Below are 18,448 nucleotides of genomic sequence, written 5' to 3'. Positions count from 1 at the left end.
TTGGATTGTTTCAATTTCTAGACACGTCCCAGGATGGAATTTGATCCAGTAAGTGTGAGCCATAATTTTATACTGTGGGTGGAAAACTGAACTGGAGAGTTAAGTGCAATGTCTTTCCATCCTGCCAAGTTCTAGTGCAAGGGCAGGTTGTGGTAAACTCTGTGTGGTGGATACCTAGACAGTTTAATTCTAGTTCCACACTAGTATGTGGTTAATAACTAAGTGTCAATTAATACATTCATATTCTTATACATTGCTAATAGTGTTTGCAGTGTAGCAGTGTCAGTGATATTATGATCCTCATTTAGGCTTTGTGTGATGTAATTAGGGAAAAAATGCTTTCTTTGTTATGAAAATGGGTCTTTTTCCCCAAAAAGGTGCTCACTGCAAATGTCTCTGCATGGTGTTTTGGTTTTTTATGAAGGTGATTTTTCTTAGAGTTTCTGAGGGGTGAATATTCACTTTGCATCAGTGCCATTAGCAGTAAGATAGTGTTTTCATTCACAATGGATCCTGCTGTCTCTGCCCAATCTATTCATTGCTTCATGGAAAATAAGGGGACCACTGGGAGCTGTGCTGATCACCACAACCTGCCAGCACACCACATCTGTATAGAGCCTTCTGATTTACAGGCCAGGTGTGGAAAATGTGTGATGAGGATTTTTTGCCTGTACAATTATTTCATCGTAAAGCACACCCATGACCCTTGCACATGGAAGATACCCTGCAGTCCTAATGAAATCTCATCTTCTGTGTCTCTGACAGGAAATGTTTGTTTCAGTACTGCATCATCTTTCATATGGGTAAAGGGAAAGGGAGTGGTAACATTCAGACATTGCAAATTTCTCTGTCCAGGTGACATTCAGTATTACAAAGTGAATGCTTTGTAGTGTGTCCACCTGAAGTGTTACCAAGGCAGGCTGATGATCTGCAGATCGTCATCACGATTTAGACAGCATGTTGAAAGCGAATGAGATTTATGTGTTATCTCATGATATTTGTTGTAGGATGGTGAATGTCAGGTGTTAGTTTCCATGAGACAAGTGGTTTTGATCTCTGCTTTCTGCAGAGGTGTGAGGTTGTTCTGTCAGTAACGCTGTGCATGCTGGAGTGATGCATTGCATTGTGTGCTGTTAACACAGAGCTGCCTTTTCTATAAGTGATTTTACTTCCCCTGCCCTCAAGGTACATATCTATACAGTTTTGTAATTAATGTGGTTCATGCCTATACTTTTAAAGTCCCTAAGAAGGCATCCTGGGCTTATTTCTGCAGGCTAAGCTACGTAAAGAGGACAAGTATGGTTGACCACAGCAGGTTACAGGAGTGACCTGCTCACCAGCAGCCTAATGGTCGTGAGCTGAGGAGAGTGAATGGAGGAATGACAGCAGTAATTGTAGGAAATAACTGTTTGGATTCTTTTATGATACCAAACACAAAAATGTATGTTGTGATATTCTTCAGTCTGTCAAGTGAGAAAGGTGTGAGGGCTTGATGGACTTAGTTAAGTCTCTGCTCCATTCCACTCGCCTCCTACAACTGGTATTTGGGTTTTTTGCTTAGGAGATGAGATCTATCTATAGAGGAATTTTATCTATGATTGAGTCCATTGGAATGAGATATTGGGACTGTTAGGATTCCTTTCTCTTTAGCCATCAGTCCTGTCACAGAATAACATCTTTTTTACCCTCCTTTCTTGAGGGAGGAGTATGGAGACTCCGTTATATCCAGGATGGCTCTGGCTTTTTCAGGCACTTTGAGAAGATGATGTATTACCAGCTTAGCAGAAGCAAATGTTGCTCAACTTGAGTTCCTGTTCCTGTAGCTTAGGGAAGGGAAATAAAGAGTTGAGGCAAAGGACCAAGATAGAGAAGGATAAGGTGGTATAAAGCTGAAAGCACAATCTGTCAGTTCATTTTTGAGGTATCAGTGCCTCATGACTGTGTATCTGGTACACTGGTATTGTGTGTGCTGCTGCTACAGGATTGGTAGCAACCAGAACTAGAGAAGCTTAGCAGCTGCAGCTGGTACAGAGGTGAAAAGCCAGTGAATTTTAAGGCCTGGGTGATAACATGTTACACTTTGGTTGGGGAGGGCTTGGAAGTTGTGGTGTTGTGTGAGAGAGGATGGGATGCTCTGGAGTGACTGGTATGCTCAGGTTGGTGAGGAAAGTAGATGTTCAGTACAGGAATAGAAGGATGGAATTCAGAGCAGTTGGAGAACACAGTAAGTAAGGATGTTGAGGTTGTTGGAAGCAGAGAGAGAAGTTTGTAGATAAGTGAAAGGGGATGTTAAGATGGGAAATGTTAAAAGGCTGAGGGAATTCTGTGGACATTGTAGAACATTTGCCTAGTTTGGGAAGCACAGAATGTCAGGAATTTCAGAGGCTCTGGATATGATTTTTTGGCAAAGACCCAACACATGCCCATCTGTCCACATACCCAAGTCCATTTTGGTTGTTAAAAAGTCGGTAGTTCTGATCCTTTCCTCTCTCCCTCTGTTTTCTCCCCTGAGCATGGAGGGTTAGCCTGTGTGTCCAACTGAGCTGCAGCTGTGTCATCCAGGCAGCTGCCATCAGACAGAAATGGGTAGCAGTTGAGTTATTCTTGGATTTCTCTGAGTGTGTGGTCAGTCTTCTCTCTGCCAACTGCTTCCAGAGAAAGAAAAGGAATGCAGGTCTATTGAAGACTCTGGCTGTCTTTGAAGTATGACTGAAACTTGCCCACTCTTTCAGAGGTCGGGCTGAGGAGAGTGACATGACAGGTATGATCATTTAACAACCATCTTCCTTGAAAGGTAGATTAAAAATAAGCAAATGATAAAAGAAATGAGAGAACTTCATGCTCCGGTGGTGTTCACTCTCCAGTCACTGCAGCATTTGTCTGCAGCATTCATCAAAGGGAAATTCTGACTTGCTCATGGTAAATCAAAAGCCAACATTTGGTTTGACAAGGCCACGTTTAGCATTGTAGTTTGGAAGCCCTGTGTTGCTCTTACACTTTCCATGCTGTGCAATGGTCTCTTCTGTTAAAGATGGTGAGTGGTCCTTGTGACTGCTCTGTGCTCCCTAGGAAAGAAGGGCAGTGCCAGCTGTGCAGAGAGGGGATGCAATGTGAAATGCATGTAAATGTAGTTCCCAAGACTTTGCTGTTTTGCCAGAAAGATGGAAGTCAATAGCAATTTTTAAATGTCTTTTTTTAAGTGTAAAATGTTATAAAAATATTGAAACCTTCTTGGTTTTGTTTTTCAGGGGTGAAAAACAAAAGGTAAAAGCATGGTAAAAAAAGCTAGTTCTGTTTCAGCTGAAAGACAGTTTCAATGTAGAATTTTCAGCAATCCCTAGGTTTGATTTTGAGTCTAAAAATGGTCTTTCTGGAAGGAAAAAAGGTCTTACCTTGTGTACCTGAAGGGTTAGAAGTGATAGCTTTGATCCACTGGAAAAAAATAGGATTTCAGCTTCCTCATAGTGTCACAGTACTCACTGTCAGTACTTGTCAAGGCTTGAGAGCATCAGCTTTTGAAGCTGCTTTAGAACAGGGAGGACTGACTGCTTTTGAAAGGTTTTCTCTTACAAAGGGTTTGATGTGGGTGTTATTTATTTCTGAGCCCTGTAGATATGTACTTAGGGACAGTGGGGGCATTCTCTGTAGTAGCTGATGGAATTCATACCATTTTTAACATTGCATGTTATGTTACCTAATACTGCACACATGCAGTACACACACATGGATGTGTGTGTGTGTGTCCACCTCACACAGAGTTAAAGCATCTGCTTCCTCGTATTACTACTTTAAAGAGTGCAAGGGCAGCAATGTGATAGCTGCATGTGGTGGTTCTTTTTCTCTTGTTCTCTTCTACCCAGTCCAGAGGACAACAGATCATAGAATCTAGATCAGGCCACATAGGAATACATCCAGGTGGGTCTGGAAGATCTAAAAAGAAGGAGCCTCCACACCCTCCCTGGGCAGCCTGTGCCAGGGCTCCCTCACTGAAACACTGAAAGAGTTTTTTCTTATATTTAAATGGAACTTTTTTGTGTTTCAGCTTCATCCCATCACCCATTGTCCTGTTGCTAGCTACTATAGAAAAAAGGGATGCACCAACCTCCTGTAAATATTAATGAGATCCCCCCTCAGTCTCCTCTTCTCCAGACTAAACAGGTCCCGCAGCCTTTCCTCGTATGACAGATGCTCCAGTCCCCTGATCTTGTTGTCCCTGCACTGGCCTCTCTCCAGCAGTTCCCTGTCCCTCTTGAGCTAGGGAGCCCAGAACTGGACACAGGACTCCAGATGAGGCCTCACCAGGGCAGAGCAGAGAGGGAGCAGAACCTCCCTTGACCTGCTGGCCACACTCTTCTTGATGCCCCCAGGCTGCCATTGGCTTCTTGCCCATGAGGGCACGTTGCTGGCTCATGGTTACTTTTTTATCAATCAGGACTCCCAGGTCTCTCTCTGCAGAGCTGCTCTCCAGCAGTTCAATTCCCAGCCTGTCCTGGTGCAGGGGGTTGTTCCTTCCCAGATGCAGGACTCTGCACTTGTCTTTGTTGAACCTCATGAGGTTCCTCTCTGGACAACTCTCTAGCCAGTTGAGATCCCACTGAATGGCAGCACAGCCTCTGGGGAATCAGCCAGTCCATCAGCATCTGAAGCAAAGGCATAGTTCCCTGGTGGCTGGGGGTTTGTAGTGAGCACTGTGTTTTGGGATGAGTGTACCTAGGGTTTGGATTTTTTTTTCAGTGTGGTGAGATAATTTATTGAGGTCAAATCCTCCTTTAAATAGTGGAGAACAAGATGTTTGATTGCAAAAGAATTGTCTTAGACCTTGAATGAAATTTCATTTCAATTTAATGTAGTAGGCTCCAAGTTATATAACAGGGTTCTGTAATAGCTACTTATTAACATTTTCATCCTAACATTTAGCATAAGTAATTAATGTTTAACAGACAAAATTAATTTGTTGTGTAACAGAAATTGTAATTGATTTTACTGCATGGTTCTTAGCAAGATAGCATTGGGATTCGTGGGTTTATCTCATTTATGAGGTTGTTACCTGTAACAGTCAGACTTTGTGCAGGCAAGGTGAACTCCACACACTTGAGCAGATTTACATACGTTGACATCTAAGGTGAATTAAGCTCTGTGAGTATATCTTATGTCTCGCCAAGCTAGTTATAAAGGGCAGATCTTTTCAAAGACTCCAGCAACCTTAGAGCTCTTTGCTTTATTTCTAAACCCTGTAATTAGTGGTTTCTTGAAACTGGATTTGCCTCTTCCCAAAGCTGGGGGGCATGCACAGTAATTTTGAAACCTAGCCTCTAAACATGGTCTGCCTCCTAACTTTTCTGAGTAAAAAGTGGTTTAGATGCCTGAGAATCAAGCTGATTTATAATTGGCTTGGTTTTTTTTCCTTTAATACACTCTTTTTTTTCTTCTCTCCTCTTCTAATGTCTTGTATTGGAAAAATAGAAAGTGTTTCATAGAATGATGCATCTGTGAGTTTCTTTCTCTGGAGACATTCCAAACCCACCGCGACAAGTTCCTATGTGACCAGCTCTAGGGTGATCCTGCTCTGGCAGGGGGGTTGGACTAGATGATCTTTCGAGGTGCCTTCCAACCCTTAAGATCTTGTGTGATTCTGGGTGTAATCTCTGTCAATCTCTTTTCTTTGCACAGAGATTAGCAGGGCATAGCAAAGTTCACACCGTTTGCATCTAGAAGCTCTGACAGTGTTTGGGACTCTTTGTAGTTGAAGATAAATTATGTTTGTGATTATCATCAACCCTTCAGAAATTTACATTAGTATGCAAATAACAGGAAAGATTATCAAGATTTTGATTAGCAAATAACAATTTTTCCACCTAGATAAACTAGACTTATCTGGTATGTATTCTTGCTGTATTTTTAAAGTGTTCTCAGCCCAGCTTGAGAACAAGAAGAAACATCAGCAAATGATGAATCACAAGGTGCTATTAAAAATATTGGTGGTAAACCTGATATTCCAAGCCTTCTGTTCAGCTGGAGTAAGCAGTCAGAGTATGAGGTCAAGATAAACTGGCTGCTCTTGAACACTTTTTTCATTTGTATTTCACTTCTTGGAACTTGGAAGTGGTCACCTGAAATAGTTCCTGAGTTTTAGAAAGATCAGCACGATGTGTACTCTGCATGATCCTGCTCACCATCCGTTGAAAAAGCTTTGAAAAACACTTTGAGCTTTGAAATACCCAGGAATTACAACTTTTGTGCTGCAGGAAGAGAACAGAAGGTAATCAAAGGCATAGCTGGGTTCTGGGTCAGCGTGATCCAGCAAAGCAGGCTGCTTCCTAAATTGCCAGCTGCCTCTTTCTGGACACAAGAAGTGCTGCTGGAGCAGCAGCTGCTTCCAGAGGCATCACATGCTGCCTTGCATGCCCATGTTATGTTTTGTCTCAGGTAGCTAAATGTGGCTATTGCTGAAAAAACCCCAACCAACCACCAAACCCAAGTGAGAGTGGCAGCGAGAGCTTGTCTCTGCCCCGCCTCTGGCCCTGTCTCTGCTGTCCTCTTTGCTTTTCCTCCCTTCCTTCATGAAAGTGATCTGCTGCGTGTAGTATGGAGTAGGAGACAAAGCTTTCTGGAGACAATGAGAGAAAAATGGAGCACACAGGGAGAAGGCTTTTGCTGATGAGGGCAAGCTTTAATTAAACAAAAGCTTTTTGAGTTGTTAAATGTCTTACAGTTTTTTTTTGATCTGATATGAAATGGCTGGGTCTAAATTGCTAAATATTTACAAATAAATTATCTGATTTCTTTTTATTTACATTCCCTGTGATATGCTTTTTAAAATCTCTGTCATAAAACCAGTGATATGGAATAAGAAGCAGCACAGCTAAACATTTTAAATAAAAACAAAACAAATCCAGCTTCCAGTCCAGACAGGCCATTACCATCCGTTCCAGGGCCTAGAAGAGCTTGTAACTCTAGATATCCTTGGGCATCACTGTATTTTTTTCATTTTCCTTGCAGTTCCATCCTTATTAGGCCAGCAGAGAGCTGCTGGCTTGGTCCTTCAGGGAACAGACAGCTTCATTACTTGAGTTACGTAGCATTTTATGAGTGTGGATGCAGTTAAGTACACATGCACACTCATAAACAGATTTCTATAGTAGATATTGCTGAGTTTAGTTTTGGAGCAGGATTGCCCAAGTTAGGGTATGACAAGAATGAAAGGGAATACACACATTATTTTGCTACAACTTCGCACAGAGGGGAGGGTGTAAGGCTAATATTTGGGTCTTCAAGGAGCTCACTGATAATGACAAGCACCTTTAGTGTTCTATAATGTCTGGCTTACTGTTGGAACCTTTACAGAGTTACAGAGTGAACAGAATGTTCAGGGTTGGAAGGGACCTCAAAAGATCATCCAGTGCAACCCCTTGCCACAGCAGGACCACCTAGAGTCGGTCACACAAGAACTCATCCAGGTGAGGTTTGGAATGTCTCCAGAAGAGGAGACTCAACCTTTAGTTAGTGAAGGAGAGGTCAGACAAGAAGGCTTGCACTAGCTTTAGCTTGAGATGTTCTATTCCAAGGAGCTTTTTTCTGTCTCTTGTTTTTAAGGCCATGGATGAGAGAAGGCAGTTTGATCTGATTAAAATCTATTTGCAATGTACTTTTATGTTTGGTGTGTTTTGTAAAATAAATCTGGAAGAATGTGTGTTTTGATACTTTCCATTCACTGGTGCAATCATCACTACTTAGTGCTTCATAAAAATGGATCACATTGGTCTGTGTTGTGGTATCTGACTCGCTGGGAGAGGAGTTATGTCTTGTTCTGGGTGGGTCTCAGAGGCACAGCTCTCAAGATAGCTGCTTGCAAGAAACTTTACATGTCATTTTCCCTATCATGCATCTCTGGATTTCCTTCATGATTAATACATTTTAACTCTATTTCCTTATCATATCTGAATCTATTTAAAAGCAAACACTGCATCTTGCTTAAATGAGAGTTTTTGTTTGCTTTTGTTTTTCCCTAGCCAAAATAATAAAAATGGAGTGGAGAAGTGCTGCAGTTCTGCAGCTGAGTGTGTGGGAAAGGAAAAGCAGTATTTTTCCTTCAAGCACATCGCCACCTAGCAGCTGTTAACTAAAATGTGCTCCTTTTTGATGTAAAGAAAAAAGGTACAACCTGTATCTGAAGTGCTCTTGCTTTGTTCCTTCATCTCTTTCTTGGAGCATATTGAGGTATGGGCTAATAAGTGTTATATCACAGACACCCGTTAGACCTCAGGAGCTGCCACAGGTATCTTTTTCCACTCAGAACTGTAATTATACTGAGCAATACTGTACAGTGTTTCACATCACGGTGTGTCTCACCTCTATAAAGACACCGTTTTATCTCTGGGCTGTAGAATAGGTTACTGCAGAAATAGTTCCTCTTTGCTGACCATAGCCAAGGGGGAAATTTCAGTTGTGTCTAAGGGAATGGCTTGCACACTGTTCTCCTATAGTGTTAATTCTCAGCCAGTGTTGCTGAAGGATGTTGTGTGGCATGGACCAAGTAAGGAAAGCTGCACCTGAGCCATTTGCTCAGGCTTTTCAGCGCTGCTGCCTGAGGCAGTGGTGAGCATGGGAGGAAAGGGAGTAAGGAGGGATGAGGGAAGGACAGGACAGTGGTTAGAAGCAAAGGGCTGGCAGGGTGAGGCCAGCACAGAGAAGGCAGGAAGGAGTGCTCCATGGTAGCTTGCTTGAAAATGCCTGCTCTAAAGCAGCTCAGTATAAGTTTAAGGCTATAAAAACCATATAACTTCTTGCTGTCAAATCTGATATTATGGACTTGATATATTAAGGAAATGTGGGTTTTTTTCCCTACAAAAATTCTAGAGTAATAAACAATTGTAAGGAGTGATTTTTATATTAGGTCCTATTATTGCTCAAATAAGCCAGGACTGTATACTTTCATAGTGGAGAAGTTCTACCAGCGTTTAGGAACCAGTGACACAATAACATACCTCATTGATAACATGCTCTGTAGCTCTTTGATAAGGTAAGTTTCTTGAGCTTTTTGTCAACCTGAAACCTGCACATTTATTCTCAGCAGCCATCAGTATGTCAGCATCAGCGCTTCAGCTGGGGCAGGTGCTTGCTTTCAGAGTGACTCTCCGCGTTGCCCTTTGGATGTGCTGCAGCTGCCAAGGGACATCAATCCATCTGACCAGACATAAGCCAGTTCAGAGGAAACTCATGGGGTGTAGATGCTTGAGGCCACTACACCAGTTGCTTCACACACTACTTTCATAAACCACCAAGAAAGAGAACTTTGGTGTATTTGTGTTGTTGTGAGAACTGCAGAAGAGCAGCACAGCAATTTTGTCAAGCTCCACTCTAATGTAGGGATAAGTATGTACTTAGCCTCTTGGCTTTGATAATGGTGATTTATCTCTTTTTGTTCCCCTCTCTGGTTTGCTTTCCTTGCCTCAGAATACTTCTGTAATAAGACATTCTTGTATGAAGACTGAATTTGCTTTCCATATTAAAGTGAATCAGCAGATCAGTAAGACGTTGAACTCAGTGGGCTGAGAATCACATCTGCTGGCTGTACTTTGGTGTGAAGTCCAGGGTAATTTAGGCAAGACACGTGGATTTTCAGTTACCTCTAGGGGGTGCTGCTGTGTTAAAGTTCCAGTGGTTTAGGCGTTTTTATATATAGATGGGGGTATATAAAGCCTGTGCAATCCTTTAGAAAGTAATCTGGCTAAGGTGAAGCAAAGGTACTAGGGCACCTAATTGTGTTTGCAGCTAACAATATATGGAAGAACAGAATGAACTGTCAAAGGTCCCGGGTTGATGTTAACACCATATTTTTCAGTGTAAATCTAACCCACTGACGTGTTGGTTGTTGGTTTCAGTGCAGGGGCAGGTATCTCAGGCTGGTGAGGTGTTTGATGAACAGCACTTTGAATCAAGCAGTTGGGGATTCTTTGCTGTCACTTGACAGCAAAGTCAATGACTTTGCTGTCATTAAGCTGTTTTCTTCCAAAGAATGGATTGTTTTGTATGAATGGATTTGGGGTTTAGAATGCTTGAGTTACATTTACCTTGATAATTACCCTCCCTATTCTTTCACTAGGCATTGCTTTACTTGCAATATAGCTATTTTAATTTAGAAGTTCATAAAGCTCTCGATGTTTGGTACCAGTTAATGATTATTTAATGTGAAGCATCTCATTTGCTCATTACACAACACATGTTAACCATAGTGTATGTTGTACTACTTAAGGCCATTCACATCATGAAGTGATCATTACTGCCTAAAAACTTGTAGACCAGTGGCTACTGGTCTAATAAGAAGACTTAACTTCTTCATTAGCATCTGGGCAGCACTACTGAGCAGCCAGTGATCTGTAGATAGTCTTGTTTTTCCCAACAAGCTGAAGAGTATGTAATTTTTAATACAGAGAGGTGTTTAGGTTGGGCTCTGAGGTATAAAGCTGTAGCTAAAGCACTATGTGCAAACCTTGGCTTGTAGACAGTTGCTCTAAAGGAGTTTAGAAAAATGCTTTATTTTCTTCCTCATCCCTTGCAAAAACTAATTATGTTAAGTTGGAAAAAGTACCCATCTCTTCTTAGCCTTCCCAAGCATCCACAAAATGTGTCGTATTGATGTAAAATCAGGGACATTCTGTGTTTAAAAACCAAACGTATCTGCAATATTTCCCCCCAAAGCTTTGGAATACTTGCATAAGAAACTTGCAGATGCCTCTGTTTTGTTAATGTTGTAGGCATGGATTTTTATCCCAGTTTATATCTTAAAGGGCTAAGATTTCTCTTGCTGACTTTATTAAATGGCTGGTTTAATCTGAACCATTGTCATAGGATACATTTGAATTTGAGTATTCACACCGTGATCTGCTATGTAAAACTTGTCCCACTGATTAAAAATCATAATGTTCCTTTCTTTATTAGAGATATTTTTCTTCCTAAAAAATACCCCACACACTGCTTTGGTCTGGAGATGTGTGGTGGTAACAAGTCCGGAGAGGCAAAAAGCCAGCTGCAACCTTTTCATTAGGTACCATCTTAGAAATGTACTGTTACTCTGTGTTACATTCCTGTAAGTTTTTACACTATGATAAAGATTAATAGCTCTTCCAGTCAGGAGAGTGATCATGTCACATATGAATTAGTAAAAGCCTTCTGGACCTTCATCTTTCCAGCCATGCAGAATTCCTTCCAGGTAATTTGTTTCATGCTGTATTGAATTCAGAACAGTTAGTAGACGTTCTACCACTGAAACACATTGGTAGATAATGCACAGGATGACTTTTTGTATGTGAAACCAGGAGAAACCTTATTTGAGTTCTAAGGAATCTTCTTTGGAGAGAAATTTCTTATTCCTCTTTATCAGTAGGAAATTTAACTAAAGCAACTAGTCACTCTGAAATATCCAAAGCATCCAAGCAGCACTTTTCAAAGTGCCTCGAGGAAATGGCACTATGTGAGTTGCCTCTGTGATATAACATCTTCCCCTTCCCTAATAGAGGACACAAAATCTCAAGATGGAAATGAGAATTGGTTACTGGTTCTCTCTGTCACATCTCCTGTGTCCCATTAAAACCATCCATCCCAGAAAGGCAGGGAGTTTTCTTCCAAGACAAAGAGGGTAGGGAGGCAGAAGGAAGCCTGCTTGAAGACCCAACTTCCCTAGTATTTGTTTCTCCTTTTCTATCAAATCAGCTTGCAGATGCTGATTAGTTGCAGGAAATGCAAACTGATGCCCATTGGGTTTGCACATGGTTATACCCATACAGATGTTCTGCCTTCTTAGGATGAGTCACGGACATCTGTATAAGTAGCTAAAGTCTTTGTGATCAAGGTTTGGGCTGCAGAAGGGCAGACCACATCCTGAGATGAGAGCAACTGCTGTAAAAACCTCCATCATCTGTGTCATCTCAACCGGAGCTTTAGCAGCTGTTAAAAATCCAGAGCCCAGAACATGTACCTGGTGAGGGCCCTTTAAAAAATCCAACTTGATAGTGCAGTGATTGACTTGTGCCAGCATGTGAGTACACAGCCCCCGTCTATATGTACCTCCGATGTAGCTCCCTCCCTGCTTTAATGGTCTTTGTACCGTGCCGGAGCTGCTGTTGTGTTCCCTTGCTGTAAAACAGCGTTATTTCTCACTGCAGCAGCGCTGGGATCTGTCTGAGGCCACGCTAGGAAACCAAGCAAACGTTTAAGAGAAATAATTTTAAACAGATGGATTTAGCCCACTTCTGCTCAGTAGCCCGACCAAAAAAGTTGCCGTCGGTCGGCTGGCTCCTGCTCCGGGTCCAGAGGAGGCCCCTCAGCTCCCCGGGCAGCCCCTGCTTCCTCCCCCGCCTCCTCCTCCTCCTCCCCCTGCCGCGGCCGCGCTGCCCAGGCCCCTTCTCCCGCCGCCGTCTCCTTTCAAACACTCGGTGCATTTAGAGCCTGATGTTGTGCAGAGAATATCGCTGACATTTGGGGCGCTGCGGGGAGCGCGGAGCATGCGCGGCCGCGCCGGCGCGGGGAGGAAGCTGGTTTGCATAGGAGTCATTCCACGCATAGCCTGCATGTCAGTGCAGCGGGCTTGCAGCGGGCTGTGAGCACCACCGGGCTGCCTTTGTCCGCGCAACTTCCCCCTCCTCCTGCTTGCTTGCTGCTTCCCCTCCCCTCCCCTCCTCGTCCCTCCGCGTTTTGCTTTTTGGTTTTTAATTGGAAAAAAACAAACCCCAAAAAAACAACTTGAAAAGTTTTCAGACGGTCTTCTTTGTGCTGAAGGACACCGAATACTTTAGTTTTCAGGAGTTTGGAAAGGGAAAGGTGTGTGGTTTAATCCCTCCAACTTTCCTTTCGTATACTTTGTTTTGATTAGCCGAAGGCTGGGCCTTGTGCTGGTGAAGCTCAGGAACCCGGGAGCGCAGCCGGCACCGATCGCCGGCCCCCTCCTGCCTGACCCCGGGCGAAAGCAAACAAGCTGGTCTGTTTTGCTAGCCCGATAAATGCTATTTATGAAGATGGACCTGTTGAACTACCAATACTTGGACAAGATGAACAACAATATCGGCATTCTGTGCTACGAAGGTAACGCTCTCGCTTCACGGCGCGGCCTTTGTCGGGTGTTTTCCGTCGTTTGGGAGCGTGAGTTTTGTCTCTGGAAAGGAGATGGGTGCTGGTCTCGCTGCGGATTACCGCGCGGTCCTCATTGTTAACGCTTTTCGTAAGGGAAGGAGGCTTTTTTCCCCCGTTTTATTTCATTTCTGCGTTGGTTTGTGTGTCGTGGGGGTTTTATGAGGCTTTTCGATTGTCCCTGTGCTTTAACGCAGCGTTCGTTTTGGTTTTGCCCGAACGCGGAGGCCGGTGTGAGGTTCCCGTGCGGTGCAGGGCGCGATCCGCGCCGCTCCGCGCTGGGCATCGCCGCCGCGGGCAGCCGCGCACCGCCAGCTCCCGCCCGCCCCGAGAGGCCCCGCAGCCGGCCTCCCCTCCTTCCCCCTCCTCTCCCCGGGGGCAGAGTTACACAACTGCTTGGAAACCCTAGAGATTTCTTTTTCCCCCCCTCTTCTCAGGACTCCGAATTTCACTTCTGTCACCCTCGGCTCGGTTGGGCCGGCGTTTTCTTGTCGTGTGGCAAAGGGTTAGCAGATCCGTTTGGAAGTTGCCTGAGGTAATAGGGTAAACTCAGTTTCTTCATCTAGCGGAGTTTTATCTACGTGCAGTTTGAAGAAGTGGTTATGGCTTGGCCTGGGCTGGAAAGAAAGGCACCACTGAGCTAATGCAGCTTGGCAGCAGAACTGTTTTTGCTGTAGCCACACACTAGCGTTGCAGAAAGCTTTCTTCTGATTCAGCAGGAACATTTTCCATGTTCAGCTGGAAAATAAACTTGCTGTAGTTGTCAGGGAAGAAACAATAAGGGGTATATATAGGACCAGGAGCTATCTATTCATATTCTTCAGAAAAAGCCCTGGCCAGAAGGCAGGGAGCTGAACCTCACTTTGGAAAAGACCATCTTTTCTATCACTAAACCAGCATGGCCACATTTCTTTCCTTCAGGAAGTGTGGAGGGGCTCCTTATAGAATGGCTAATATCCCTGTTTCTTCTCCCCTCCCCACCCCCCTTTTCTTTTTCAGCACAAATATCTATGTCTGCTTGAGTAAAGCTCTTTTACAGAAGATTGAGCTTGCCCATCAGTACCAAAAAATACAGAACTGGGATTCAATAGAGTTGAAGTTTCAAGCTCCTTTTTTATCCCGAGCTTTCTTCATTGGAGCAGGAAAACTAGTTGAAAAGAAAAGAGAAGGGGAAAAAAAAAAAAGGAAAACCAACTTGCAGGCTCCTTTAGCTTTGTCACTGCTCTCTGTAGTAACCAGCGCTTTCTTTGGAAGCAATTAACAACTTCTGATGAAGGCCGTGAAGTTTTGCATAAAACTCCACTTACGTGGTGCATGTTCCCAAGTGTTTTGTTGACTAAGGCAGAAAAACTGTTGGTTTAGTTCATTAGTTAGTTTTGTTATAATTATGCCTAATATTTATGGTAGATTCTTTCCAGCCCCCTTTTTTTTTCTCCCATCCTCTCCTCTGATAATGGTTATTTAAGCAGATCTTAGCTTTAACAGTTCAAAAGCAAAAGAGTTTAAAGAATACGCTGTACTGTAGCAGTCTTTGTTTAGTTTAAACATCTGTTGCTGTTTTCCTTATTCTGGAAGTTAACATTTTTAGCACTAAAATAAACACACACAAAATTAAGAAAAGAAAAGCAAAACTTCAGTGGTGTTTATAGTGAGGTGTTTATATCCCGGTGGTTTAAAAAGTATAAACACTGGCAACATCTGCACTGAACTCCAAGGGTGTTTTAGAGATGCCTACAGATCTTCCATGCCTCTGCCAGAGTATTTATTTTATAAGTGAGTTGTGTCAGTAGTGATGGATCTTGTCTTTTCAAAGACACTGCTGTGGTAGTTACTATATTGACAACAAAGTGTCCTTTCAAACCCAATTAATTAGGATTTATTGAAGGTCATACTTGAACTACTTATAAATAGATGCCTTCTTGAAAAGTACTTTTGTAGATGTAGGATAAGATACAAGTACATTGTATGATGTGAAAATAGCTTTGAAATTTCAGAGGAAAGAATTATGGGCCTATATGCCACAGGAAATAAATGAGATGGGTTCCTTACTCCTTTGTATTCTCTCTTGAAACACTTGCTTTTGCTTATGGAGGTAATTGTTACGCTGGTGAAACGAGTCCTTATCATTTTATGAGGTTTACTAACGGTTTTAATCTTTCACCTCTGGCACAAGCCACTGGAACTAGGTGCTCTTGATTCATAGCTGCAGCCTGTGGATAAGAGATACAATGGAACATAAGAACCGTCACATGTGTTTGACAGCCCTTTAGTTCAATGTGGAGAATATAGAATATAATTTGCATCCCAAGACAAGTCTTGTTTTTTCTTGCCCAGCAAGAGTTACAGATAGCAATTTGTTATTTGTAAGCTGCAGGATGCCAAGTTAATTCCAGCACCTGGTCAGTCTTCCTTGATGGGTAGCTGGAAGAAGCCTCAGCTGTGTCTTATTCTAGGTCTTATTCTATTCTCTTCTGTTCTCAGCTATGTTCTTATTCACTATCCCTGATCATCCCCAGTGAGTCTGGGAACATTTATTAACAGAGAGATGTTTAGTTCATAAAACAGAATTCTGATTTTGGCCCACTCTGCAGAAGACTGGAGGAAGAGAGGAGAATGGTGACCAATATAGATGGGATTTGCTTCATGGACAGAGGAGTATCCTTTTGTTGAGGCTGGGGAAAGAAATGGGAGATCTAGAAGTTCTCCCACTCCCAGTTAAGAAGTAACAGCTTGTTGCAGGTTTAGCTGACCGTTTTGTAGTATGGAACCTTCACCAAAGATGACTGTCTTCCCAGACACAGAGTTTTTAAACTGTTTTCTTTCACTGTGAGGTTGGTCTGGCACAGGTTGCCCTGAGAAGCTGTGCAGTCTCCATCTTTAGAGATACTCTTGATTTGACTGGAGGCAGCCCTGAGCAACTTGCCTTAGCTGAGCCTGGTTGGGAGCAGAAGATTTGGACTCAATGATCTCCAGAGGTGCCTTCTTTGTCATTTCTGGAGTTCTGTCATTTGATGGAAATCTTTACACATTAATATAGTTGAGATCACTCCAGCCAGCAAAAAGATTCCAAACAGAGATTGAGGTGAGAAGGTTTTTGAAAGGGAGTCTATAACTGAACCACAGAATAAAGCCATTTCCTTAGGGCTGCTTGTTTTATGCTAATTGTGTCTTTTTGAGTGTTTTCTTACTATTATGACTAGCTTTGAGCTGCTTGTGATGCCCCATGATAATCTCAACTCAGGTGCTTTGGAAAGAAAGTTGTAATTTCAACAACATGGTGTTTTTTTACCAAAAAAAAAGGTGACTTTTGTCTCTCTGGTGAGGGAAAATTTTGAGTTCATTCCCATGAGAATGCTGAGTCTTTGCCAATGGGAAGATGACACTTATATTAGCACTAATCAGGAGCTTCAAGCAATTTCTTGTAATGTGTTTAGTGTAATTAGGAAAGAAGAAATAATTAGAGAATTGTTGACTCAGCATCTGGATGCTGATTGTTTTTTCTTTTTTAGCATGAATACACGTGATATCCTCCTGCTAAAAGTTTGTTGCCAGTTATCCACAGTGGCCAGTTTAATGAGCAGTGCTTTCAGATCACTGTTTTCTGCCTAATGAGCTCAGAGACATCAAAAAACTCTTGGGAGACCTATCCTCACTAAGGTGCAAAGGCCATGAAGCAGAACCATTCTGTACCAGTCTGGCATTCCCAGCTCTTCGTATCAAATGACAAGCACTTGATCCGGGCTTGTATTCAGAGGTAGAACATCTGCATCTTGTTTTGCAATGGAAACTCACTTAACTTTAGCTGAATATTCTTTTCTCAGAGAGCTTTGTGTGTGAGGTAATGGCAGGAGGGCTCAGAGTTAAACAAAACAAATCACAGGTGATCCTGCTCTTTGAGTAGCACAGCCTAGCAAATTTTGGCTCCTCGTTTCCAATAGAATATGTATGAGAAGGTGCAGTCTCCAAGCAGAAGATTTGTTTCGCTTTGTTGTTTATCTGAGGGAGAGCACAGATGGCTCTGTGTTGGAAGGCAGATTTCTGTCTTCCTTCCTCTCTCTCTCTCTCCCGTTTTCAAGTGCTTTGTGTTATGACTGCATTCTCAAGGCTTGAACTGCTGTGCTGGGAAAGGTATAAAGAAATGCAATAAGATGCTAAGAAATCCCCCAGGCATGTTATGGGACTTGGAGCACTCAGAATAGTTATACAGAGTCCTCTGGACACTCCAGAAGACTGGGTTTTTTAATTTATTTTTTTTCTGTTTAATGAAGGAAATTGGATCCAGATTTATAGAAAAACCACCCCTTTTTGGTTTGAGCACAGCTTACATTAGTTAGAGGCATATTACATAATTATTTCACGGACTTCCTGTAACAATGAGGCATTAGTTGGCTGCAGCAATGGGCTTCCATGGCTGTGTGTCTTCCTAGGGCACTGTGAGGCTCCTTGAATGGATGTCTGCCTTCCCAAAAAGGCCAGGGAGACGTTGGATTTCAAAGGAGGAGCCCGAAATGGATTCTGTTAACTTCATTTGCTTTTTAATGACATGTGATGTGTTTTCTTAAGTTCTAAAAAAAAAATAGTTTCCATTGGTTTTCTTTGCTGACCTTGCATTTTACTCTGGGCTTTCTAACATCAGTTTCTCCTATTAACTCCAAAGTTTGGTTTAGTTTCTAAATATATCAAATGACTTTAACACTATTCTTCTATTAAGGATTAGTCGAATAATGAATGGGGTAAAAATCTCCTTCATGGTGAATTAAGTGTTCTTATTTGTAATGCAGTGTAAAATTTCTGTTCAAAGTCATGTAAATTAAGATGCACCTACAGAATGTTCCCCATTTATAGAACATTCTGTGGGTTTTGCTTTTTCAATGTCTTTTATCTTCAGAAAAAAAACCCCAAAGAGCTCCAACTTCACAGTTGGGCTTTTCTTACTCGTTTCCTCCTAGCATGAAGTTGAGAATATCCTCTTCAGTACTGACATCAAAATTCAGTTTATTTTCCTCGTTCATCAAAGGCAAGATAGATTTAGGTCATACTTAACTTTTGTTGGTCTTTTTTTTTCCTCCTGGAGTTCTGTTGTTCTCCTCACCCTTGATGCCAGTTCAGCATTTGTGCTGAAAACTCAAACAAGGAAATTCAAACCCCAAATATAATAGTGTGTTATCCCACAGCTTTCAATAGATAAGATAAGCAGCACATACAGGGTTTTTTTTTTCCTCTGAGATAAAATATAGTGAGGGTTGTAGCACTAAGTTGAATTCTGTGTTAATGAGCAATTTGCTTAAAGGCTGTAACTTGTTACTCACAAGTCAAATTTGTTACA

General features: G+C 42.3%; 1 protein-coding gene across 3 annotated transcripts in view; it reads left to right on the top strand.

Annotated features, from left to right (window-relative positions):
* Window positions 1–18,448, top strand: part of VGLL4 (vestigial like family member 4) — a 96,308-nt gene that overhangs the window by 34,725 nt on the left and 43,135 nt on the right. The window contains exon 1 of one of the 3 annotated variants that reach the window (XM_062008381.1): window positions 12,545–13,077. The exons of the other annotated variants lie outside the window; for them this stretch is intronic. Coding sequence (XP_061864365.1) covers window positions 12,996–13,077 — 82 coding nt within the window. The 5' untranslated portion in view covers window positions 12,545–12,995. Of the gene's footprint in view, window positions 1–12,544; window positions 13,078–18,448 lie in introns of those variants that run through there. 3 annotated transcript variants of the gene reach the window in all.

This window comes from Colius striatus, chromosome 15 (genome assembly GCF_028858725.1).
Source record: "Colius striatus isolate bColStr4 chromosome 15, bColStr4.1.hap1, whole genome shotgun sequence".
Lineage (NCBI taxonomy): Eukaryota > Metazoa > Chordata > Aves > Coliiformes > Coliidae > Colius > Colius striatus.
This window is presented reverse-complemented; position numbering and strand designations above follow the sequence as displayed.